The sequence below is a fragment of the Plasmodium vivax genome, chromosome 12 (genome assembly GCF_000002415.2).
Source record: "Plasmodium vivax chromosome 12, whole genome shotgun sequence".
Lineage (NCBI taxonomy): Eukaryota > Apicomplexa > Aconoidasida > Haemosporida > Plasmodiidae > Plasmodium > Plasmodium vivax.
Window position 1 is genome coordinate 2,375,910 of NC_009917.1, and position 25,235 is coordinate 2,401,144.

Below are 25,235 nucleotides of genomic sequence, written 5' to 3' on the forward strand. Positions count from 1 at the left end.
ACGGCACAAAGGGGGGGGAAAGGACGAACCAAGTTTCGCCTCACCAGGATATGTTAAAGTGGAGGGAACTCGTTGTGGAAGGGGTTCGCGCAAACTCTGCCGATCTAATCGGTGGTGGCGGAACAATCAGACATAGGAGCCATGCCGTTTTGCGCCAAGTGGGTTCCCCAAGGGGGGTAGTAGTAGGAGTAGGTGCAGGTGCAGGTGGTGCAGTAGGAGTAGTTGGCGCAGCTGCTGCATCTATTGCAGCTCCTGCATCTGTTGCGGGTGGCCCACGTCCTATTCATCCTGCAGACCACGCCGATGGAGGGGAAAACCCCACGGACGTTTATTCCTTGCTCCAAAATCTGCTCAGGGAAGGCCATGGCCACTGTGTTGCTACGGCGCATCCACCTGGTACAACCCATCCCCCCCCGGGTGGTAATTTCGACCCACATATGAGAGGAGCCGTGGCTAACCATGTAGTTGATGTGGACCCCTCTCTTAATGCACCAGTGCACCGAGAAAACCGACAGAGGAAACGCATGCACTGTGGAGGAGAGAGACAATTTCACGCAAGTGCTAACGAAGAAGGGGCTCATATGAGGGAGGAAAACCTGTGCGATGAAGATTTGAACATGCCGGATGGTCAGAATAAGACGTGGGCGACCCCCCAGAGGATAAGTCCAAATTTCGAGAGCATAGACAGTGTACCCATTCGTGCAGATGCACAGGAGACGAACCAACTGATTGTTTCCCCAGCTGGGAACAAGAGAAGAAAATTAAAAATGAATGAAGCGGCGCATGGCCAACCATTTGATGAGCATCCCAGCGTTTCGGAAGTGTGCCAAGGGGATCACCAGACAAGCCAGTTGCCACTGAGAGAGGAGGCTAACTTACAGAATGCAATAGGAATGGGGAGTCACCTACATGTACATCCCCTTGCGGGTTCCCTCCATGTAGTAAACCAAAACGGTGGTGCCAACCATTTTGGAAATGAAGTTCAAAGAGGGACTGACGGGGGAGAAAGGCAGTGTGGGGAAAACGAATGTGCTGCTCGTTGGTCGCTCCCGGCCATGCTCATCGGAGAAGGCGCGTCCCCCTGCAAGGGGAGCGATCAGGCGGGAGACAGCGGAGAGAGTACCAACGTATGCTACGGGCGCAGCGACGGCCGGAATGAGCAGTTGGAGCAGTTGGAGCAGTTGGAGCAGTTGGAGCAGTTGGAGCAGTTGGAGCAGTTGGAGCAGGTGGAGCAGGAGGAGCAGGAGGAGCAAGAGGAGCAGTTGGAGGAGTCGGAGCAGGAGGATCAGTTAGAGGAGTCGGAGCAGGTGGATGAGTCGGAGCAGTTGGAGGAGTCGGAGAGGGAGGAGCAGTCGGAACAGGAGGTGCAGTCGGAACAGGAGGTGCAGTCGGAACAGGAGGAGCAGTCGGAACAGGAGGAGCAGTCGGAACAGGAGGAGCAGTCGGAACAGGAGGAGCAGTCGGAACAGGAGGAGCAGTCGGAACAGGAGGAGCAACAGGAGCAAGTGGAGCAGTTAGAGGAGTCGGAACAGGAGGAGCAGTCGGAGCAGGAGGAGCAGTTAGAGGAGTCGGAGCAGGTGGATGAGTGGGAGCAGTTGGATGAGTGGGAGCAGTTTGAGGAGTCGGAGCAGTTGGAGCAGTCGGGGCAGTTGGAGCAGTTGGGGGAAACGGTGCAGTTGGAGCAGTCGGGGCAGTTGGAGCAGTTGGGGGAGACGGTGCAGTTGGAGCAGTCGGGGCAGTTGGAGCAGTTGGGGGAGACGGTGCAGTTGGGGGAGACGGAGCAGTTAGAGCAGTTGGAGGAGTCGGAGCAGGAGGAGCAAGTGGAGGAGTTAGAGGAGTCGGAGCAGGAGGAGCAGGAGGAGCAGGTGGAGGAGTTAGAGGAGTCGGAGCAATCGGAGCAGGTGGAGCAATCGGAGCAGGTGGAGGAGTCAGAGCAGGAGGAGCAGGTGGAGGAGTCAGAGCAGGAGGAGCGGGTGGAGGAGTCGGAGCAGGAGGAGCAAGTGGAGCAGTTGGAGGAGTCGGAGCAGTTGGAGGAGTCGGAGCAGGAGGAGCAAGTGGAGCAGTTGGAGGAGTCGGAGCAGTTGGAGGAGTCGGAGCAGTTGGAGGAGTCGGAGCAGTTGGAGGAGTCGGAGCAGTTGGAGCAGTTGGAGCAGTTGGAGCAGTTGGAGCAGTCGGAGCATATCGTACCGAATGCGCGAGGAAGGGCGCCCCCCACCCCCGCTGACGTCCCCGAACGCAGCAAAGAAGTGGCCAACGCGGAGGAGCGCCGCTTGGCGAAGAAAGAAACGGGAAGGCCACCAAAAGAGGAGAACAGATTTTACCAGAACCCTGAGCTGTTCAGAAATTTCGTCTTTTCGTTTAACAACCCGCCCAGGGGGGGGGAGAATCAACAAAATGGTGCGCCGCTCTATAGGGGTGCGCCGCTGGAGAAGACCCCCGTGAAGTACAAAACGCTGAAGAGCGAAAGGCACGCCCTGCTAAACAGCGAAGCCGTATACAAAAAGTTCGAGGAGACATATTTCTCTGAGTACCAGATATCAAGCGACTTTCAGTGGAGAGAAGTGGACGGAACTATTTCTTCGCATGCGCAGGAGTTTCTTTTTTTCGACGAGGCAGACGAGCAGATGGTTTCCCTGGACGTGCTGGACGACAGCACGGTGAGTGTCAGCTCGAGCGGGAGCAGTGGGAGAAGCGGGAGAAGCGGGAGCAGCGGTGGCGAAGGTAGAGGCGGGAGTGGAGCCGGAAGTGGAGACGGCGAAGGACGTGGCACCACCCCCGAGCCAGGGCATACAACATGCAAACAGGAGAGATACAAACAGGAGACACACCCAATTGAGACGAACAATTCGAGTGCCCAGAGGTGGGCTGCGCAAAATGGGAACCACCCAAGCAGCTCAGACAGAAGGACAAACGCGGGTAACGTGGAGCGAGTACCCAATGGAGAGAAGTCCCACCGTGCCGCTCTACCAGGAGATACAGCCCAGAGGAAGAAAGGCAAATCTGTCATCATGTATGCCAAAATTATGAATATAAGTTTTGACTATGCGGCAGATGCTCTGAAGCAGTTCAGCCACCCCGCGGTGAATTTGTTCAACACGAACAAAACGCACATCGTAAAGAAGAAGAAGGAGCAGAAGGAGGAGGAGAAGCGGAAGGAGGAGGAGGAGAAGCGGAAGGAGGAGGAGGAGAAGCGGAAGGAGGAGGAGGAGAAGCGGAAGGAGGAGATGAAGAAGCTGCAGGAGATGAAGAAGCAGGAGGAGATGAAGAAGCTGGAGGAGATGCTGAAGCAGAAGTGGAGGAGGTGGATGGACTTACAAGAATACCTCCGTGAAAGGCTGTGGCTCGGGGAGGAAGAAGAAGAGGAACATGAAGCGTCGCGCGAAATGTCGCAGGAAATGTCGCACGAAATGTCCCACGAATTGCCGTATGAAGTGACGGAGGAAATGTTAAAAAAAATGGCGCAAGAAGTGGCAGACGAAATGGCAAACGAAATGGCACAAGGAGGGGCAGACGAAATGGCAGAAGGGGCAGACGAAATGGCAGAAATGCCAGACGAAGTGGGGTTCCCCATGGAAAAAGCAAAACGAACGTACAGAAAGAAGAAAGAAGATCCAGAGAAAAAGAAAAAAAAATTCATTAGCCAGAAGATAAAGAGACACCTGCTTAGCATCAATGCGAGGGTTGTAATAAAGGAGTGGTACATTGATTATGGGACGTCCCCCAGTAGCACCCCCTACATCTACGTAGTGTCCGAAAATGATCATCGGTACAAGCTAGACAGAGTGCACGATAAATATTACTCTACGTTCACCAACGTGAGACTAAAATTTGAAGTGACCACCAGAATTGTGAAATCTCTGCAGGCTTATCCGAACATTACGTATAAGGAACTAGTGGGCCACATAACACTGTATGAGAGTATTAAAAAAAAGATGCGGAAGGCGCAGAGGGAGGGGCTACTACAAAGCGATGACGTGGTGTCGCCCGTGTCGGAGATGCGCTGGAAGCGGAAAAGGGAAAAACTGAAGGAACGGAAGAAACAGAAGAAACGGGAGAAACGGAAGGAACGGAAGGAACGGGAGAAACGAAAGAAAGAGGAGAGACGGATGCGTGAAGAACTTTTTTCTTGGGAGAACAGCGATGATGACGATTTTGCCTCTTGGAGAATACACCCGAATGATTGCTACCCCCTGTTGGATGAGGCACTCTACAATTTGAGGGTGCCCCGCGGGAAGAAAAAGAAGAGAAAAAAGAAAAAGAAGACGCAAACGAGAAAAGCGGAGCGAACGAGAAAAGCGGAGCGAACGAGAAAAGCGGAGCGAACGAAAAGAGCGGAGCGAACGAAAAGAGCGGAGCGAACGAAAAGAGCGGAGCGAACGAAAAGAGCGGAGCGAACGAACAGAGCAGAACAAACGAAAAGGGAAGGGGAAGAGCAAAATGCGGAGGAGCTCCCCATCGTAAGTGTAAGCCTGTCCGAGTACAGCGGCACAGGAGTGCACACCATGCCAGATGGAACCGCCAGCAAAACATGCACGTGGGGGGCACCATACGCTGTCTACAAATGCAACAAAAAGGTCATCATCAGGATGTACAAATTTATTAAGAAAGAGATGCAAATGCTAGCCGAAGGTTTTAACATAAATTCTTTGCTGGACACTCCCTTCATGAAAAGGCTGGCCAAGAAATTTAAGCTGGAGCAGAGGAAGAAACAACAAATGGAGAAGCTAACGAGAGTGTGCTGCCACTCTGTGAACCACCAGATATGCTCAAAGCTTCTGCTGCACTGCCACGAAAATGGGCAGCCTGAGTGCCCCGCGAAGAAGATGACTCGCTTTTACCTCATTAGGAGCTTCGTGGAGAGTCAAAAGGGGAACGTGGAGAAGTATGAGCCCTCACGTGGGTGCGCGGAGGAAGAAAAGACAGGGGAGGAGCAGCAGTGGGGTAGCCAGAACGTGCTGCTGGGATACCGCGGGGGCTTCCCCTTGGGTGAAGAAGGCAACAGCTCGGAGAAAGGAGAGAATAGCGGAGAGAAGAGCGGACAGAATAGCGGACAGAATAGCGGACAGAAGAGCGGACCGAAAAACAGACCGAATTGCATGGACCTCCCCGCCCAGTGCTGCTGCTGCGGCGGCCCGTGTGAACCTTGCCTCCCCCTGCACCTGATTGAACCGGCGAAACACGAGACGATGCTGAACTTATGGGTGTTCCTTTGGAAACACAAACAGTTGACGCATGTCAGAGTAACGGCCAGCCAACTGAACCAGGAACTCCTACAGAGAAGAAGCCCCGTTAGCAAAAAAATCGCTCGACAAATAGTTCGAGAAAGGATACTACTCAATGAGCATATTTATAAAAGTAAGAAGCTCATGGCAGATCTCCAAAAAATATGTGGGGGGAAAAAACAAGGCACGTTAGAGGATGCAACGAGTCTGGGAAGGCACACCAGCTATAGGGATGAAATAATGAGGGTAATTCTGCTCGGACTGTACAGGTCGCTACGAATTGATAGACACGGAAGAAGCTTCTCCAGGGGGGAAAACCCACAGGGTGCTTTCATCAACGGGGGTGGAGGATCAAACTTCTCCTCGTATGACATTTTGGACCATTTGGAGGATCCCACGCTAAGTGAGTTTTGCAATTTCCCCATTAAGAGGTGCTTCACTGGGGGGGGAAAAGCGCCCCCAGCAGGGGAGGCAGCGGAAAAAAACAGAAGTACCCACTTGAAAAGCGGAAAGGATGAAATCCAACCGACTGGAGAAAGGCACCCCCATGAGACAACTACTCAAAGTGAGTCTCCCCCCAATTTGATCCTCCACAAAGGAGAAGTTTACCACAACGATTATGGGAAAACCTTGTTTGACGTTTTCACAGAAAGGAATAAAGAGAAAAAACTTTTTGACCTCTGTGGAGACTTGAGGCTACTGGACAATTTGACGTGGCCCCTGTATTTAAAAAAGTGCCTCTTTATGTTGCTGTACGTGATGAAGCACTCCTTCCTGCTTCAACGTGGTGAGGAGGAGGAGTGGGAAAATACCTCAAATGAATACATTTCGAAGGAAAGGACCCCCCCCTCGAGACACTCGAGAGGGTCATCACAAGGAAATAGTTTCCCCCCAGGTAGTGATGATAGTAATAGCGAAAAATCGGTGGAGAGGGGAACGATCCCTGGATGCTGTGGAGATTTGCAAAATGTTCAAATGAGGAGATACACACTCAGTTGGGTTCCCAATAGGGGTAGTAACTCCGCTTGCAAAACAACTTGTAGAGGAGATATGCTGGCCATTTTGGATTTCCTCTGTGGAGCAAAACACTCCTTCGAAATGTTAGGCACAAATGAGCAGATAAAACTCCTCTCTTTTTTTTTAAATGCAATACGGTGTGGTACAGTCCAAGGGGGGGGCTCCAACGGTGAAGGGGACCACTCGGCGGGGGTGAACCCGCTCGCCGTTCTGGAGACACACATGGGGGGTGCATCTAACGGCGCGGCGAATTGGGTCCCATCGAATGTCGTCCCATCGAATGGCGTCCCAAGAAATGGAAAAACCGATGTAGATAACGATCGAGGAGGCATGAAGAACCACCGCTCAACCGAAGAAAGAAGCTACGTCGAACGGGTGGGTGAGCACTTTGACGTAAAAGTGCACCTGCTGGGAGAGGACAGACACGGTAGCAGGTACTACGTTTGGGGGGAGCCCCTCGGGTGTTCAGACTGCATATACGTTGAGTTGGTGAATGAGAGGGGGCCGCTCCACACGACGCTACCATATGGGTTACAAAATAGGATGGAGGACCCCCCCAAGAAGGGACACACCACCTCTGCACCGAAGGGTAGGACCCAAATTGGCTACATCGAAGGGGTGGGTAACATAAGCCGCTTCGTGGAACTTTTCTCCCCCTCGTCGGTGGAGGAAGCGGAGTTGAAAAGGAGACTCGTTCAGCTGAGGGAGGCATTAGTAAGCGCGCCTCAGGTGCAGCAAGTGCAGCAAGTCCACCAAGTGGGGCATCCATTCGAGGAAAACAGCACCAGTGGCAACCCACTCATGGGGGAGAAAAAAACAAACTGCAGTAGGGATGCATCGAGAGGGGGAAACCAAAGTGCAGACGAGGAAGGGAAGCCCCCCACCAACATACAATGTGTGTATTGCAAAAACTGTCAAGAGGTAGGCAAGCAAATGAGGAAAAAAGCGGCAACAAAATGGGGCGACCAACAACCATTGCTGAACACACACATGGGAGGTAACCACACAGGGGTGCGTACAAACAAATGGGCAAAATATCGAAAGAAACAAAAGGGTGTCGCTTGGAATTGTGAAGAAATTCTGTTTGACCAGATGATCTCTTTGATAGAAAAGCTACTTTACTTTATAAAAAAAACGAAAATGGTTTTGAACGAAAGTGCACAAGAAAAAATGGGGAAGCTGGTAGACACCTTCATCGTACTCTCCTTAAAAGTTGTTGTAAAGAAAATTGTGACCAAAAATATTATTTCCATTTGTGAAGATTTTTTATATCTGATGGAGAATACACAAAAGTTTTTTTCCGAGCATTCTTATTGTTTTCTTTTGAAGAAGAGATGGAGGAGGGACTTGAAAGATCTTTGGCAAAACGACGTGCGCTCTTTGAAGAAGCAATTTTCAGAACCACTGAAATGCGTAAACGTTTTGGACATATTACCCACGCTGTGTTTTTATTTTACCTTTTTTGTAACCCACGGGTTGAAGGAAAAGGCTATCCACTTGTATAGGAAATACGGCTTGACGGGGATGGCCTCCGAATTGGAGGATAGCTTCGGGAGGGATGTTGCCAGACGCAAGTTACAGTCGCTGAAGAAGTTCCGAGCGCTGCTGAGGGAGTACAGTGAGATTACCTTCAGTGGGATGGGAGAGGAATTCAAAAGGCGCTCTAGGATATACCGTAGGTATTACCCCCCAAATGAGGGCATAAACGACGTGCTCAGCGATGTATATAATCTTTTGCCCTACAAGGTACACGAGAGGTACATCTACTTCAAGGAGGGGCATTTAAAACACATGGAGATGCTGCTCAACAACTGTGTGTTTTTTTCCGAGCGGAACGATTTTCAAAAAATTAAAGGCATGGAGATTTTAGATGTCAGGGATATAAAGATATTTATCATTCCTAAGGGGGACATCTGGAAGAAGGGCATCGGGCGAGCGCGCCCCCCCCCCGTGCTGTCGCCGGGGGGAGCACAGGAGGGAATGGCCAGCGGAGTGCCGAACGGAGTGCAGGATGAAAACCCGATAGACCCACCGAACGGCAAATTGGCCGACCAGACGAAGGAAGACGGTCTTCCAGAAAAAGCGCACACGGCAAGTCCACTCACTGCGAAAGGGGAATTATCGGAGGAAGCGCCAGGACCAGCTAGACACCACACACACTACGGCGCAGACCACCGCATAGACTTCCACACAGTACGAGAGGACCTATTCAAAATCAAAGAAGCAGTGGAAAGGAACAAATGGGGCCCACCAAATAAACATGACGCTTTGTATTTCCGCCCGCTGGAGGAGTATTCCCACATTTTTGAGGCACAATTGAGTAGCAGTTTTTTAAGCCCCAATTTTGTTATCCTCTCAGATGTGAAAAATCAGCTGAAGAGGGAGGAGGCACCTGTTGGTAAAAGTACCTCCAAGGGAACATCCTCAGTGCACGGGGACAACACAGAAGAGACCTTCGTCTACGTGTGCCAACTGCATTGCGTAACATATGCTCCTGAATACCTAGGGGAAGATTATGAAGAATATTTTTTTCCCATAGAAGAAGAACCATTCTTTAGATGTGAAAGGTATGTTGAGGCTCATTGGAAGTTCCTTACTCTGAATGTATGCTTTACCGAAAGTAGGCACTCCGTTTTTTACATCTTTCCGTTGGGTCGATCGGATGATTCCTTTCCCTGGTGGGGTTCTACCATTTGTTCAGACGATTTGGTAAACCAAGGCACTTCAAATGTGGAGCAGTATGAGCCGCTTAATCGGTGAGCGTAGTTCAAGGCGGCTAATTTGTCTGCGCATTCCGGGGAGATGCCCCCCTTTGGGTGGTCCAGCAGTGAGGGCTTGCCCCAATTGGAAAGACCCCCAGATCGGCAAAAGGGGAGGACTCCAAAGGGGGGGCAATTCCCCACATTGCGCTGGTGGGAAGCGCAAAGGCTTTCACGCACGCACACAGAGGTGTAGGTGTGCCCCAACTGTTCACGTACAGGCCCCCCGCACTATCTATCTCTATGTAGCCATTCCATTTAGTGCCCCTTTTGCAGGGGTGCTTACTTTACCTTTTTTTTTTTTTTTTCCTTCTCAACCTAATTAAAGAACTCCTCTTAAGGGAAACGCATCAACACGTTGAACAAATTATTCCACGGGCACGCACCCATGGGAGGCACGCTTACTACGTTAAGTTAGAGCCGCTCGCCCAGAGACACGTACGTTTGTGGTACCTCTCAGAGGTATCGCCACCCGGATGGTTAATTAACCCTGGGAGGGAAAATATCCTTTCGCCCAACGTAGCGACGTAATTTTCGCCCTGTTCTGAATTGGGGAAAAAAAAAAAAAAATGCAACTACTTCCCGAATGGGAAAAAAGGAACGACATTTTTTTTTGTTCTTCTTAGAATGGAGAAGCGGAAAGGAAAATCGAAACGACTACAATAAAATAAGCGTGCACCTTTTTTGTAGATAAAACGGGGTGGCCACGTGGAGTTGCATTTTCTGAAGCCACGCCACGCTGCATGACGCGTGACACGTGGCGCGCTTCCCAAACGTTCAGGCAGGAACCACGCCCCTGTGATTTTTACGAAAAGATGCGGCAAAATAAAAAGCTTCAATGATTTAAAAACGCCAAGAGGAGAACATTTAAGGAAGCCGAGTTGTGCAACAATTGAGGGAGAAAATTATAGGAGAGGAGTAAAAAAAAAAAAAAAAAAAAAAATCACGCGCGTATTTTTCCCAATGCAGTCCGCTAAGCGCAGTTTAGCCAAATTGACGTGTACCTCTTTTATTTTTCCCTCCGTTAGCTACTCACTCACTCCCCCACCACGTATGTTCCCCACTCGTGAGAGCTATGCTTTGAGGTAGAAGCATGTATCGCGCGTCAAGTTGCCTAAAACTGCTCTGCACTGTATGCGCCGTGACGTTTACCCTCCTGCTTGAATGCCACCACTGTGCGTATGAGAAGGCGGCTAAAAATGTAGACCTCTTTTCCGAGGCGCACGAGCTGCTTGACCAGGGCGAGTACGCGAAGTCGTTCGCCTTCCTGAGGACCTGCGTGCACTATGACATAAGGTAGGTCGGCCGAACGGTGGGGCCGTCCCGGCATGTGTAAGCGGTATTAGCGGCGTTATCGCCGTTATCAGCCTGACCGGACGCCGCTAACACCGATCACACCGCTAACTCCAATAACGCTGCTAACACCGCTCACACCGCTAACCTCGATAACGCCGCTCCCCCCCCTTAGGTGCCTAACCCTAAGCGGCGTGTTCTACTACCTGGGGCTGGAGCCCGTGGAGAGGGACGCCAGCAACGCGCTGTACATATGGAAGGTGTGCGCGGACTACGGGAGCGCAAATGCGCAGTTCTACCTGGGAATTATGTACTCGAATTATTTCTCCCTGCCTAACTTGTATTCCTACTATGTGGAGGAGCCGCAGATAGAAGACACCTTCATTTTGCGGAGAGTGTACCTCCACTTGGAAGGGGCTTCTTTAAAAAGGAGCGTGATTGAGTGCTTACGAGGGGGGGATGTTAAATGTCAGATGTGGGAGAGAGACCAAGGGGAGCATGAAAACGACCCCAGTGAGGATGGAAAGACCTTTCGAACACCCCCAGTGGTGACACTCACAAAAAACAACAAACTAATTGTTAAGATAAAAAATATTAGATACAACACAGATGAGTTGGAGTGGTATTTTGACAGTATAAAGAATTTCCCCAATAGAGATTACCTCGAAAAGAATGGAAAGAAATTAAATTTCACCCGAAATCATAACTTAAGTTTGCTATACTTTTACAGTAGCAGTTTGGCTAACCACCCAGGGGGGATCTTATCCCTAGGAATACGATACATGAATGGTTATGGGGTTGAGAAAAATTGCGAAACTGCATCTAAGTACTATCTGAAGCTAACAAACGGGATCATCAATGCGGATAGTAGAACCCATTTCGAAATGGCTGACTTGATAAAACTAAACATACCACATTATGATCAGTACAATATGAATAATAAAAAAATAAAAAATATAGAAGTGTTCCTAGAAACGTCTCTACATGATAACCACAAAATTTTGACGATGATCGCTCGTAGGTACCTCATAGGAATAGATGGGGTTGAAAAGAATTACAAAAAGGCGTTCGTCTATCTGACGAAGGCAGCTAGGTATGATAACTCCGAGGCGATATCATTACTAGGCTATATGCACCTCCTAGGGTTAGGAGTACCAGTCAACTATAGCAAAGCTACCGATCATTTCATTAGGGGAAATAAATTAAACGACCCTTTGAGTTATAATGGACTAGGGTACATACACTTCTTCGGGTTAGGCAATTTTAAAAAGAACCCCCAGTTGGCATTTTACTACTTCGAGTTAGCTGCGAAAAGTAGCTTATCATCTGCACAGTTCAATTTAGCCTGCCTGTATTTAAGCGGCGTAGGAGTTACACAGTCTTTCCATAACGCCTTCTACTGGTTTTATAAATCGCTAAATAATGGAAATGTTCTAGCGGCGTACATCATAGGGTTTATGAACTACAATGGGATCATCAGCAATAGAAACTGTAGAGTCGCTTTGTCTCTACTCGCCAAGGTGGCTGAAAATAACTCCTTCATCTTGAGCACCTCCAATAGAATCATTAGGTATACAGAAAAGGGCAGAATGAAGGAGGCCCTCTTCCTCATGGCGCAACTCGCCGAAACGGGCAACGTGCAGTCGCAAATTAGCATATCTCAAAATATTAACAACCCCGATTTTGCTCTCTTCCTACCCCCCAATGAGAAGGCGAAGAAGGTTTATGCCAGCAGGTTCCTCGCCATGGCTTCAGAGAACAACGACTTCAAGTCGCTCTTCACGCTTGGCGATTACGCCTACCAGGGGCACGGCTTGTACGTCCGCATATTCCCCAAGAATAGTTTGCCCTTTGACGCGCTCTACGATGTGAACCGAGATGAGTGCCTCTTCCGCGCTGGGAAGGTTAAGAAGGATAAGCAGAATGGCGAGGCGAAGAAGGGTAAGCAGATTGGCCAGGTTGAGAAGCATAAGCAGAATGGCCATACAAAAAACACCACCGCAGATGAAAGGCCGAGCGAGGCCACCCCCCCGGACGAAATCATCTCCGCGGACCTCGTTGACGAACAGGGCCTCATCTTCAACGACCGCTGGCGGTTCAACTACGGATTCAAGTTCTCCTTCAACGAGGTGGATTACCACCTGGCGTACCACCACTACAAGAGCATTATCTCCTACTACCCCAATAACTTTTACGTGATTCAAACCATATCTCAGGCCTGCTACAACTTAGGGTTCATGCATTATTACGGCATAGGGGTGGCCAAGAACATTCAGAAGGCCCTCGTCTATTTCAATTCCTCTATTAAAATCTACCCCACGCATAAGGCCCCCTCCGTTTTGTTTGTCCTCTATATAAAGTTTAACAAGCATTTGTATAATTTCAAGAAGAAGTTCCAGCACCTGAAGGGGTTCTTGCCCCTGTGAAGGGGGGAAAAAAACCAAGAAAAGGGAGAAGCGCCACGAGGTTTCTAGGAGGCGGCACAAAAATTGCGACACTTCGACAGTGAGTATCCCATTGGGGCCCCCCTTTCCCATGTGCAACCCAAAACCCACTTTGTCGCTACCTTTGCAAAAAGACGCGTAAAACTGGCCCGCCTTGGCACCTCTCCATTGCTCGAATTTGAACCTCTTTACGATGGCACAGTTTAACCGTCGCAAGGGGTTCCCACTTTGCGTAGCGGAGACAGGAGCGAAAATGAAAAGAGGAGAAGTCTAGTGATGCATTTTGAGACAGTGTGCACCAAGGGAGCCACCTCGCTGCGCATTACACTAGTGCAATTTTTTTTCTCATTTTTCTTTATCCCCATTTGAGCACTTTTCACCTGTTCATGGGTATTTCCCCGTTTGTTCATTTTGCGCCTATACGTTGCCCCTTCTTTTAGCATATAAATTTCACCTTGCGGAAATAAAATGCACCTCCGCAGGAAGCAGAACGAGTGAAGCGAGGGTAGGCGTATGTGAACCCCTGCGCCTTCACTATCTTCCAACCGTTTTGCAAATAAGCGAGAAGGGGGTAGACCTACACGTGTGCAGGCACCCCGAATGTTGAATAAGGATTCGTTTTACTCGGAGGGGGGTAAAACTGGCTATCCCTGAATCGCATGCACAGTTGATTGGCCAAAAAAAGTGAAGTGTCACGCGAGAAAATACGCCAAGTCCCAGTTAGACATACCTTTTGGCAACATTTTTGCGATCAACATGCTATTGGGTCTTTTACTTTTTTCCTCTTTGTTTTTAATTCACCCCGCGAGCGTTGTGTGCTAGCGAATGTACAACCGTAACGCGGCACATGCAATATGTTCGGGGGGGGGTCTCCCTTTGCTGCGTTCCAATTTGTAAAAAAGGCGAACCTGCAATATTGTATATACAACGAGGGTTTTTCTTCCTTTTGGGGAACGATTTTCAAAAAAAAGACGCTCGAAAGGAATGCTATTGTTTGCAGAAGGGCATGCGCATATGCGAGTATGTACTACCCAAAGAGGGGCCGAATATTTATGCGGCGCGCCCTGCCATTTGGCCCGCACTGTGACGCCATAGCCATTTTTTTTTTGCGCTGAGGTTGCTTATAAAATTAGAATTTTGCGTGCACGCATTTTTGGTTAAAAAGGTAAGAAGTTTGACAATTAACCCATTTGGTTGTTTTAATTTTTGCGATTTTTTTCATTTTCGCTAGATTGGTGATACTTAATCGTTTCGTTGTTTTCCCCTCATTTTTTTCTCGCCTTTTTTCTAATTATTTTCTCCGTTTTTTTCTAATTTTTTTCCCCGCTTTTTCCTCATTTTTTTTCGTTTTTTTTTTTTTTGTTCTGCGGAGCAAACATATTTCTAACGCGGCAATAGCAAATAAGACAATAGAGGCACGAACAAATTTTAAAAATTACCCAACTGTTTTTGGCTCTGAAAAATAGCAGTAAAATGTAGCATATATTGAATTACTCGAAAGGAGGATAAAATGAGAAAAAATATATATATATTGCTAAAAACAGAGAACTTTTGTGTACTACATATATCTGCATAATTGTATTGGCAAAGGTATGATGAACGAAAAATGAAAAATGCGTTTTTTTTTAAATTAGAGAAGAGAAATTTTAAACAAGGGAAACGCAATGTACATATGTACGTTTTAGTACCATATTTTATGGCATTACTAATTTTATTATTTTTCGCCATTTTGTCATTTTATTGCTGTTTATTATTTGTTTGTTACTTGTTTATTTTTTGTTTATTTTTTGTTTATTTATTTGCTTATTTGTTTGTTTATATTTTTGATTTTTTTTATTTTTTTTATTTTATTTTTTTCGCAACGTTTATGCCAAGAAATAGAGAAAAATTCTTTAACGCAAAATGATGCTTTTAAGAAAAGCAAAGTTGGGCAAAAAAATAATGCGCATATGAATACATACGTATGATGGAACGTATGGGCGTGCATATGAATGTACGTGTAATGTATATGCGTGCTTACTCAAGATAACTCCTTCGCGCGGGGGAGGTAGCGCATATATCCCTCTTTCACTTGCTCACTTTAACGCAATCAATGCTTTCCTTTTTATTTTATAGAGTAGTTGTCGACAAAACATTACGCAAGAGCTGCTTCGCGAAGCATTCCAAATTCATTTCGTGGGTACCCCCACACTCTGCATGACGTATGTGCGCGTGTATGTGCATACGTTTGTCACGTACATGTTACATATGTGCATATACGCATATATGCATATACATCTATACGTACATATATACATACATATACTCATATATACATTAATGTGCCCGTTTAAAACTTCCCCCCTTTGATTAACCCATAGCGTATACTACGTATGGGGGGGGGTGACACAGAAACGCTCGCCATACACCACGTGCGCGAGCGTAGCCCCCGTGTACATGCCACTGCAGGGACGTTTCTCCTCACGTTTTCGCTTTCGCGTTCGTATTCATATTTGTACACGCTTGCACTTGTCCGTGCATATTTTTACCTTTAACTCCGCGCACACGAATTTGGCGAGTCTCGTGCAGACGGGGAAAACACCCGCACGTCGGTCGTCCGTATGCACATGTAGCACAGCGCAGCGCAGTGCAATACATGACATGGCACGCACAGTGTACATTTTTTCCAATTGCGTAAAATGCACCGCACTGGTAAGTAAGCCGCTCGGCATCCAGTAGCGACAAAGACACTATACGAGCCAAGCAAACGACATAAACGAAACGAACCAAGCAAACGACATAAACGAAACGAACCAAGCAAGCGCAGCAAAAATTCTGAACGGAATTAAGCAAAAAAAACGCGCCTGGGAATATTGCCAAGGGGGAGCAAGAAATAAAAATTAAATATACCAACAAACCGTCAAATTAACAATCCGTCAAACCGACAAACCAACAAACCGTCAAATCAACAAACCAACAATTCAACAATCCAACAAACCATCAAACAGATGAACAAAATAAAGTAAAAAAAAACGCGACAAAGATACACGCACACGCGAACACATACAATTTGCATAATTATGCAAAACGCAAAACGAAACTGAGTTAAAAAGGGTTACGTGAAACATGCCGATTGAAGCGCACACAACGACTGAGCGGCGTAAAAATTAAAACGAACAAAACGAGCGGAACAAGCGCAACAAGCGCAACGAGCACAACGAGCACAACCGCCGAAGGGGCAAAACGCAAAAAACGCCAGGGCGCGCGAATCACGCCTAATCGGCAAAAGGGGGCGAAGTGGGGCCAAGCGAACTTGGGACCTTTCGCCGAGGAAATGAAGACCAGTTAGGGGTGCCCAAGCGCAGCTGCTCACCTCCACGCAACTGTACTGCAATAAGCTCCACTCAGTTGCAATAACCCCCAGTCAGCTTTGCAAAACCGTCGTTGTTGCGAAGGGGATACGCAAGCCCAATGAGCTAGCCTTTTTTTTTTTTTTTTTTTTTTTTTTCGCTTTTTTTTTGTGTTTTGCCTGACCCGTTCATACATTTTTCAGTATAATGAAAATCAATGGCTACTATCGAAAAAGGTGACAAAAGCGGCGAACATGAAACAGAGGCCTTTTACAAAAATGAAAGAAAGGGTAAGACCAACAAAATAGAACCGTTTCATGTGAATGAAGAAAAAAAGGAAGTCGAAATTGGAAGTTTCCACAATGTAGAAAATAACGCAGACATTTTTGGCATAGGCGTAAGCAAAAATGAGATCGACCTGAACAATAATAATTTCCGTAGCGCTGTCGTGAAGACGAATGCGGACATGGAAAAGGAGGAAAGGAAAAGCGGCCTGATGGAAAGTAAAAGCGGCCTGATGGAAAGTAAAAGCGGCCTGATGGAAAGTAAAAGCGGCCTGATGGAAAGTAAAAGCGGCCTGATGGAAAGTAAAAGCGGCCTGATGGAAAATAAAAGCGGCCTGATGGAAAATAAAGGCAGCTGGGAAACGGAGGAGGAAAATCTGCTGAATGATGAAGCAAATTTGTCCGACGAAGGGGAAGAAGTAGAGGAAGAAAACGTGGATGAGAAAGACCTCATACTTCAGCGATATAAACATGGCACCAACATATTTGTCAGCCTGGACGACGCAAAAAAAAGGTGCGTGTTGGTTGACTTTTACTCGGAATGTTTAAATAAATATAAAAATGAATGCAGCTTTGTGTATTACCAAAACTATAACAGCAGTAGTAACGTAATAATTAACGAAAATGTGGACATGATGGGACCTGTGCACAGCACACATTTTTCATGTGAAAATATGGAGAGCATGGGCAACATGCCCATTTCGAATGACAAATCTGCAATGGCGAAAGGGAAAAGTACGCCAAAAAATGCTAGCAGCGTTGCCATCGGGGTGGGTACATCCGTTATACCTGGTGAAGATTTTAAAAATTTCAACCTCCAAAAGAAGAAGCAAGAGTCGTTAGACCCCTTGTTAAAGTGCATAAACTCGTTGTCGGATAGGATAAACCTTCAGCATTTAGTGGGAGACCCAACAACGTATTTCAAAGTTGGAGGGGGGGACATGTTCTACGATATTAACGATCCATTTTTGGATGACGAAGAAATGTATAAAGAATTGAACAAGACGAAAAATGAAATCATTCTCACAAGACAGATAGAAGATGAGTACAGCGTGTGGAGTGCTGACATGTCAGACGATTATGTGGACATCAACCCGGACTCCTTCATCTCGTTTTACAGCTCCAAGTGTAAGTACGTCTATGCTAGCGAGGAGGAAGGGGAAGAGAATACCACCAAAGGGTACACCGGCGAGGTGAAGAAAAGCAGTGACAACGCGAATGACGCGAATGACGCGGATTTCCGCAAACGAGGGGATGACTACGACGGACACGATTCGTACAACTCCTCCGTCTCCAACTCATCTGATGAAAGTGTCATCGAGTTGGAGCAGTCCCACACGGGCATAATAAATTATGAGCAAAATGTAAACGATTTTATTATATATTCAAGTGAAGAAGACGTCGAAGCATCTTCGTCCGAAGACGAAAATGATGAAGACGCAGAAGAGTCAGAAACGTCCGAAGAGGACATCATTTTCAACCCCTTTGCTTGGAAAAAATTCGAAAGGCACATTCCCCCAGAGTTTATTAACTCCTTCGAAAAGTTAGAAAAGGAGTTGGATGCTCTCCCTTTGGAGGTTAACATAGAAGATATACAAGCCATCATAAAGGGGAATATTTACAGCATATTTGTAAAGGTAAGGGATAAACAAAAGAACGTGCTAAACCATTTTGACAAAGCGTTGGATGACTACATCGAGATCGACGTCAAACAGCTGAGGTGGCTCACCACCATCATGAATAAGACGTCTAATACGCTGAATGATATAGACATTTGCAGAATTTGGTTCGAACATATCTTCAACTATAACATTATGGTGTTCATTAATTGCGAGAAGGAGTTCGTGAGCAAGATAAAGAACTCGCAAATTTTTGAAAAAAATAATAAGGCGCATTTGAATGGCATCTTGAAGGACATGTCTTCGTGGAGGTCCTTCCAGGAGTATAAGGAGAAGCTGGCTCGCGAGGGCGCAGAGGGGGGGGGCGCTTCCCTAGGCGGTGCTTCTCAAAGTGGTGCCAACGCGGTCGAGGGGGGCAGCCCCAATCGTGGCGCAAGCGGACCGAAGGTGGGCTCCTCCCCCAGTCGAGGTGCCAACAAAGCGGCCACCGAGTGCAGCAAGAATGGCATTGGCCATGGAGAGCCCAGCTGCAAAGAACCACCCGAAAGTGGGAAGTTGATAGACGCACGAGATGCAGACAAGGAAAGGAAGAGCCCCATGTTGGAGGTGCAGGCTGGGGAAGAAGCATTTGGTGAAGCAGAGGATAAGGCGTATAACGATGTTCACTTGAAGGTAGAGGATAGTCCCAAGAGTGTGTCCCACTACGAGGGGTACGTGGAAGCTCTTTTTACTCCCCACTTTGCTAAGCACAGCCCGGTGAAGGAGCTAGCGGAAGGAGCAGGCGAAGGCACAGGGGAAGGGGGGGTGAAGGTCAAATTAGTCAACATAAAGAAGGAGCACGCAGAAGGGAATTGCGACAGCGTGTCTCTTCACTTTTCGAATAATAGCACCATCGAACAGATAGACGGGGAGAAGATGGGGGGCAGCGAGTACAGCTGTGCGTATAACAGCGGTTTGGCGAAAAATGAGTGCGCGGGGGGGAACGGCGGCGAGGATGACGAGGGGGAAGCGGCGCCACTAGGGGCGCCACTAGAGACCGCGAGAGTAGCCGCTAATGTAGCCGCTAATGTAGCCGCTAATGTAACCGCTAATGTAACCGCTAGCGTAACCGCTAGCGTAACCGCTAGTGTTGCCGCCGCTACCCCCCCCGCGGCAGAGACGCCCGGGGAGAAGAGCAGGGGGCCCGCCCAAAACAGCGAAAGCTGCACGGACCTCGAACCAGATGGCCCCAAGGCGAGCAAAGGTGCCAACCCCAATGGGGGACAGAAGGAAGAGAACAAATCGTTGGAAAAATTTTTCAAAAAATTTGTAGACATTTCCTACGACATTTTAAATTACGTAAAAATGTTTATTAAGCAAAAGTGCTTCCTAAAAGATATGATCTCAGCAGGGTTTGAAGCTCTCGTGGAAAAACACAACAAGCATTTCGTAAAGTTCCCCCACATGACAGTTTCAGAAATATTAACCAACCTTTTTAACTTCAGGTACAAGACAAACATCATCATCGCTCCAGATTATGTGGAGGCTCTGGTAGATTTCTATCAGGAGAAGTACAAAGTGGACGTGTCCTATGATAAAGGGAAAAATAAAAAAGTTTTCCTTTTTGACACCAACGAAATGCACAAGTTGAATAATGCGTATTATAGGAGTCGGAACCATGTGAAGGAGAGAGGCGTGGTTAATGAGCATGAGCATTGTAGGGAGGAGCATAAGGGCAAATGGGGAGGGAAAGGAGAGTTGGAGGATAAAGGCAGCTACAAAAAAGGCGGGATGGGCAGCAGTGGGGGGGTGGCAAATAATGATTTGCTGGTTACCCATTCGAAGGAGCGTTTTCAAAATGCAGCGAGTAAGAAGCAGGCCTTTGCAAAAAATGACCACTCAGGTATGAACAGTGCTGTGGACATGGCAAGCATGTTAAGCAGCCCCCCCTTGGGTGCTACAACCTCAGGGGCAGCAACAGATGGGGGTAATACTAAACTGCCGACGAAGAAGAGGCCAAGCGAATCGGTTAAACACAGCCTCACCAAGGAGACAAACTCTTTCACGAAAAAGAAACAGAACAAAATGCTATCAAACGAGTTGTGTAAAAAAAGTTGGGATAAGAAAAAAAGCAACAAAAGTGATAAGAAGATGTGCTCCACCACGCACATAATTATTTGCTCCGATAATGAGGAGAGTCAGGGGGATGACTTCTCCCCTAGTGGGCAGCAACAGGTAACCGCAAAAATAGCTAGCCAGAGAGACAAGAACAAAGGCGAATGCCGAAACATCAGCATGTTGATAGAGAACATAACGAAGAAGAAGTGCAGCGCGAATAGTAGCTCTGTCGGCGGATTGACCATCAATCATAACGCTGGCAAGGACCAGCGCAGGGGCATCTGCAGCCGCAGCAGTAGTCGCAGCTATGTGGGTCAGCACAAGGCAAACCTGCCGAGTATGCCCAGCATGCCCAGCATGGTCAACATGGCTAGCAGCGCTCAGGGCCGCCCGCAAGGACGCCCTCAAGGCCTCCCGCAGAGCAGCCTACCAAGCAACAACAAGCTGCAAGCCATTCGCAACATTTTTAGTAACTCCGCCCCCATGCACCACACCAACGTGAACAGCAGCAGCAGCATTCACAGCGCGCAGAGGAAGAGAGCCACGGAGGAAAACCTCCTCATCATTGCAGACGAGCAGAAAAACCTAAATTCAAACAACGTGCTGAACGAAAAAATGAAACTGTATAAGAAAAGGAAAATGAAAAATGACTATCCGTGTGGAAAAAAAAACGCACAAACGAACATGCTGAAGCTTAGCAAGGTGAACGAAAAGATGAAGGGCAAAGTTTTGCACACGAATGAGAAGTGCGCAGTGTACAAGTGTATTAACATCGAAACGTCCGATGAGAACAAGTGATTTTTTTTTTTTTTTTTTTTTCCTTTTTTTTATATTTTTTTTTTCTCTTTTTTGCGTACTGGGATGGGTGAGCGACACCTTTTCCATTCCCGTATGCACCCCCTATGGTCCCGCGAAGTAGCGCGCTGCACTTCTGGAACCGCCTTATCCGCCGACCCAGCGGGGGAGGGGGAGAGAGTGCTTCGCCCCAAGACAGCTATGTTTGTGTTTCCCCGCAGGGCGCTGCGCGATCGGCCCTAAACGGCTAGGCACCTCCGCGCGCGCGAGCGTTCACGCGTGAGTGCTTGTGTGTAGCTGCCTTTTTTGTAAGTCCCCCTTTTTTTTGTTTTCCCGGGTGTACGTGCATGTAATGCCCATGTGCATGTAATACCCACGTGCATGTATTAACCATGTGTGTACGTATGCACGTGGGCGCCTACGCGTGTGTCCGTCTCGCGGACTGCGCGCCTGCCCGCTGCAACTTATAACTTTAAACCCCTCCCATTTGGACGTGCGTGCGAGCAATTCGTGTGCGTGCATATGTATATGTGTTTATCTACCCCCTTTGCGCCTGGGCGTGTTGAAGCGAGAACACGCCCACATCCGTGCCTTTCGCCTTCCCCCTCTTTGCACTACACGTTTCCACGCGCTGATTTTGTGTCCGCGTGCTTGCTGCGTAAACAACCGCGTGTTTTTTCACTTTGCATTTCTTCGCTGCATTTTGTTGTTTTTTTTATTGTGTTGTCTTTTTGCCGTTTTTCTGGCCGCCTTATTTTTTTGCCGTTTTTTGGCCGCCTTATTTTTTTGCCGTTTTTTGGCCGCCTTATTTTTTTGCCGTTTTTTGGCCGCCTTATTTTTTTGCCGTTTTTTGGCCGCCTTATTTTTTTGCCGTTTTTTGGCCGCCTTATTTTTTTGCCGTTTTTTGGCCGCCTTATTTTTTTGCCATTTTTTTGCCGCCTTATTTTTTTGCCATTTTTTTGCCGCCTTATTTTTTTTGCCATTTTTTTGCCGCCTTATTTTTTTTGCACATTGAGGAACATCGCATAATTAGCGAAAGTCAATACGCCGTCATTGTGTAGTAGCGGAAAGTTGGGGGGAAAAAAAAGTGGGGAGGGACAGGCCGAGCGTTAATGGTGGAACGCCCTACGTACACGCAGATGTAGATGCAGATGCGCATGTAGATGCCCGTGTAGATGCACATGCCTGTGCCCTTGCACCTATGACGCGATAAGCGCAACGCGCAGGTGGACGCCGAACCGTGGGTAGCGAACACTTCTGGCTGAACATTCCCGGGGAAGCACCCAATCGGTTGTCCCTCTTAGCTCGTGTGGCCGCAGGAGAGGAAGTGACGCCGTCGAGCTGGCTAAGCGGGGGAGCGACCTATGCATGTGGTTGTGTAGTTACGCCCTCGCACACCTGCGTAACCGCGCGCAAAGATGCATAAAGAAATTTTGAGCGACCTCACCGAGTTGGCGCACTTGAAGCAGTTGTGCAAAAAGAAGGTAAGCGGCAGGTGGGTTGATCAGCAGGGTTCCACCGATGTGTGTGCATTACGCCGCTTTCTCATTTTTACCGTTGTCACACTGTAGAGCATCCAACATATGTACGTTGCTGCAGGCGCCTTTTTTTTTTTTTTTTTTTTTACTTCTCCGCACCCTGCCCCCTTCGCCAGCCGGACCTTTTAGCCACCCTGCAGTCATGCAAGGCAAAGGAATATGAGGAGATATGGCTCAGCTTGCTCAAGGCATTGGAGGAGCGCACCCCTCCAGACAAGCTCATTTACGACGCGGAGAATTCGACTTTGCTCTTTAGGGTACGCTGCAATGTTGCACGGTGACGTTGAGCAGTGTATCGTGGCAAGGCTGCACTTAACACCCTCACGAGGGTGACAAAGACCCACGTGGATCCACTCCCCCTCCCTCCTCTATCCCCCTTTGAAGGAAGAAAACGACCGGCAGTATCTCCTGACATGCATCAGTTTCACCTCTATATATTTACAACACTTGGCGAATAATAACAAGAAGGGGAAGAAGTGCATCAAGTTGGATGGCAATTTTTACGCCCTTTTTTGCAAGCTCATTGGTTAGTGCGAGACCTCATTTGTGGCACGGCGGTCTATAGGCAGGTGTTTCTCACAGAGCAGTTACTCCCCCTAGTCACGCCGCAAATCCACACCGCGATGTTGCACCCCCCGCAGAGCTTCAACTCATGCTGAGCGACAGAGAAGTGCGCATGTCCTTCGGGAAATGCCTCTTCCAATTGTGCGAACTGAATTTGGAGGAAAATGATTTTTCGGCTCACGTGAAAGTCCATCTGTTGATATTTCTGTTGTGGAAGACTTGTTCCTCGGAGGTAGGCGCAGACGCTCAGGAGGGGTAGATTTTGGTCTGAAGAGTGGACCCTGTTGTTTCCGTTTCCACTAATATGCATGCACTTCTTTGCCTCCCCCCTCTTCTTCACACCCAACACGCAGGGCAAAAGCGCAGACGTCAGTAAACTCAAAAAGAACAAAGACTTGTGCGCCTGTGTAAAATGGGGAGTTCCCGAAAAATCCACCAACTCGTTTTACCTCCTCTGCTCCTACTCACTCAACCTGCCCAAGTTTTACGCGCAGTAAGGGAGTGAGACGGCCCCCTGGGGGGTTAGCCATGCGGTTATTAGCAGCGTAGTGGGAACGAATACGTGAATGCGTTATCCCCCACCCTGTGTGGAGGAACCGAATGGAAAATAAAATTTCTGCCCCGTTTTTTTCCCCCCCCAATTGCTCAGCCCTGATGGGAAATTCTTTCTGGCGCACGTTTGGTCTCAACACGAAAGTATAGCGTCTCACCTTTTTAACGTGAGTAAAGAGGGAGAGAAAGGAAGAAAGGGGAAATTCCCTTACGGTTGGACACCAATAGAAGGGCGTTGCCCCTTCGCATTGCTAAGAATACATTTAAGGGAAGTCTCACCCCAGGTGGGATCACCTTTCCGATCGCCATGCCACCTTCATGTCCTTCTGCCCCCCCCCCCTTTCCCCAAATGTTTACAGAAATTCGTGCACAACACGGTGGTCCTCTCGCACGACAACATCAGTCACTATTCGCAAATTATCCATTCGACGTGGAAGGTATGAAATGGCAAAAGGGGGGTGGCCACCCCTATACACTTATGGGCACACGTGGCGAAGCTTGCAATTTTTGGGGGGGGCACTAACTTTCCCACGCGCTCCTCCCAACAAACTCTCCTAACAGAACTGCGAAGGAATGATGAAGGAGACACTGGAGATGCAAATTGAGCACCTCGTCAACTTGGCCTTAAAGTGTCCCATTAAAGTCGCGGCGCGATTCAGAAACGTACTGAGCATCTTCCACAACAATAAGGGGTAACCAAAAGGACGTGCATCGTTTGTGCTATTGGCATTTAGAGCGATTATATTTTTCATGTGAGGGGGGAAAAGTCGATCGACTCTACTTCCTTCTATCTGCGTTGTCCTCCCCACGTTGCGTCATGACTTGTGGGCTCCTCTTCACTCCGCCAAGGGACAAGGGCATCAACAATTTGATCTTCAAGATTTACGAACCCATTATTTGGAGGAGCCTCATGGTAAGTGTCCCCATGGGTAGATACCTGGAGGAACGTTTGGGATGCCCTCCAAAAGGGGGATCAAAAGGGGGACCAAAAGAGGCACACACATGTGTATGCACAAAGGAGAATGCACCTGTCGCGGATAAAAAAAAAAACTCCCCCGTGTTGATAATGCCCCCTTTCTTCAAAACTGTAGTCGCCCAACTGGAAACTTCGCTTCAACGCGACGTGCATCTTTCAGCTGATCTTCCCCGTCGTGGTAATTCACAAATTGAGCTTCCTTTGGTGGAAAAACGGGAAGGGCGCGCCACTTTAGTGTCCATCTAGTGAGAACGTCCTTCCGCTTCATCACCCCGTTGGTGTGTTCTTCCCATTTGCTTCTTCCTTTTTACACTTTCCTGTTTACGTCTTACACATTCCTGTTTACTTCTTTTTTGCGACTCCCCCGACGGCGCTAAATTAGGACCCCTGCATAAAGAACGTGAATTACCTGGCCTCGATGGAGAAGTAGGCCAATCGCGACGGGCAGCTAAAATGGGGGACGCATCAGATGAAAGTGTCCCAATTGCTGCCCTTCCCCCGGCTAGGGGTTCACCACATTCGCCGCATTCGCCGCATCACCGCATTTGCCTCACTCACCACCCCGCCCCCATTTGTTTATGCGCCCAAGAGCCTACCACGCCCTCTTCGACCTGGCTGAAGACGTGAACGCCTGCGTCCTGCAGGCCGTGGCCAAGTGCATATGCCATGTGAGCAGAGAGGAAGGAAGGGGCCCGAAAAGGGGGGCAAAAAAGTGCTCCAAATGGGGCGAAGAAGTGCGCCAGAGG

The 25,235-nt window shown here is 48.3% G+C and overlaps 5 protein-coding genes across 5 annotated transcripts, besides 16 other annotated features; 4 read left to right on the forward strand and 1 right to left on the reverse strand.

The window, feature by feature from the left end:
- Positions 1-524: 524 nt before the first annotated feature.
- On the forward strand, positions 525-8,999 carry PVX_118062 (chloroquine resistance marker protein, putative; the record flags this gene model as incomplete). The annotated part of the gene is made up of 1 exon (XM_001615855.1): positions 525-8,999. One exon carries the CDS (start codon positions 525-527, stop codon positions 8,997-8,999), a length of 8,475 nt encoding a protein of 2,824 aa, XP_001615905.1.
- Positions 784-821: a microsatellite.
- Positions 1,092-1,280: a microsatellite.
- Positions 1,299-1,385: a microsatellite.
- Positions 5,657-5,714: a microsatellite.
- Positions 6,338-6,370: a microsatellite.
- Positions 6,580-6,599: a microsatellite.
- Positions 7,574-7,659: a microsatellite.
- Positions 8,955-8,976: a microsatellite.
- A 466-nt stretch (positions 9,000-9,465) lies between the features above and the next one.
- Positions 9,466-9,521: a microsatellite.
- Positions 9,522-9,832: 311 nt separating this feature from the next.
- Positions 9,833-9,857: a microsatellite.
- PVX_118065 (SEL-1 protein, putative) lies at positions 9,850-12,863 on the forward strand. Its single transcript, XM_001615856.1, has 2 exons — positions 9,850-10,294; positions 10,467-12,863. Exons 1-2 carry the CDS (start codon positions 10,092-10,094, stop codon positions 12,715-12,717), a joined length of 2,454 nt encoding a protein of 817 aa, XP_001615906.1. The 5' UTR covers positions 9,850-10,091; the 3' UTR covers positions 12,718-12,863.
- Positions 11,824-11,866: a microsatellite.
- Positions 12,864-14,150: 1,287 nt separating the features above from the next.
- Positions 14,151-14,186: a microsatellite.
- Positions 14,187-14,409: 223 nt separating this feature from the next.
- Positions 14,410-14,489: a microsatellite.
- A 1,792-nt stretch (positions 14,490-16,281) lies between these two features.
- Positions 16,282-20,862, forward strand: PVX_118070 (hypothetical protein, conserved; the record flags this gene model as incomplete). The annotated part of the gene is made up of 1 exon (XM_001615857.1): positions 16,282-20,862. The coding sequence occupies one exon, from the start codon at positions 16,282-16,284 to the stop codon at positions 20,860-20,862; it is 4,581 nt and encodes a 1,526-aa protein (XP_001615907.1).
- Positions 20,863-21,473: 611 nt separating this feature from the next.
- Positions 21,474-21,842, reverse strand: PVX_118075 (hypothetical protein; the record flags this gene model as incomplete). The annotated part of the gene is made up of 1 exon (XM_001615858.1): positions 21,474-21,842. The coding sequence occupies one exon, from the start codon at positions 21,840-21,842 to the stop codon at positions 21,474-21,476; it is 369 nt and encodes a 122-aa protein (XP_001615908.1).
- Positions 21,521-21,542: a microsatellite.
- Positions 21,583-21,617: a microsatellite.
- Positions 21,843-22,277: 435 nt separating the features above from the next.
- On the forward strand, positions 22,278-24,919 carry PVX_118080 (hypothetical protein, conserved; the record flags this gene model as incomplete). Its single annotated transcript, XM_001615859.1, has 10 exons — positions 22,278-22,343; positions 22,514-22,654; positions 22,782-22,923; positions 23,039-23,193; positions 23,315-23,454; positions 23,611-23,680; positions 23,873-23,950; positions 24,075-24,205; positions 24,363-24,426; positions 24,872-24,919. The coding sequence occupies 10 exons, from the start codon at positions 22,278-22,280 to the stop codon at positions 24,917-24,919; spliced, it is 1,035 nt and encodes a 344-aa protein (XP_001615909.1).
- Positions 24,560-24,627: a microsatellite.
- Positions 24,920-25,235: the final 316 nt, after the last annotated feature.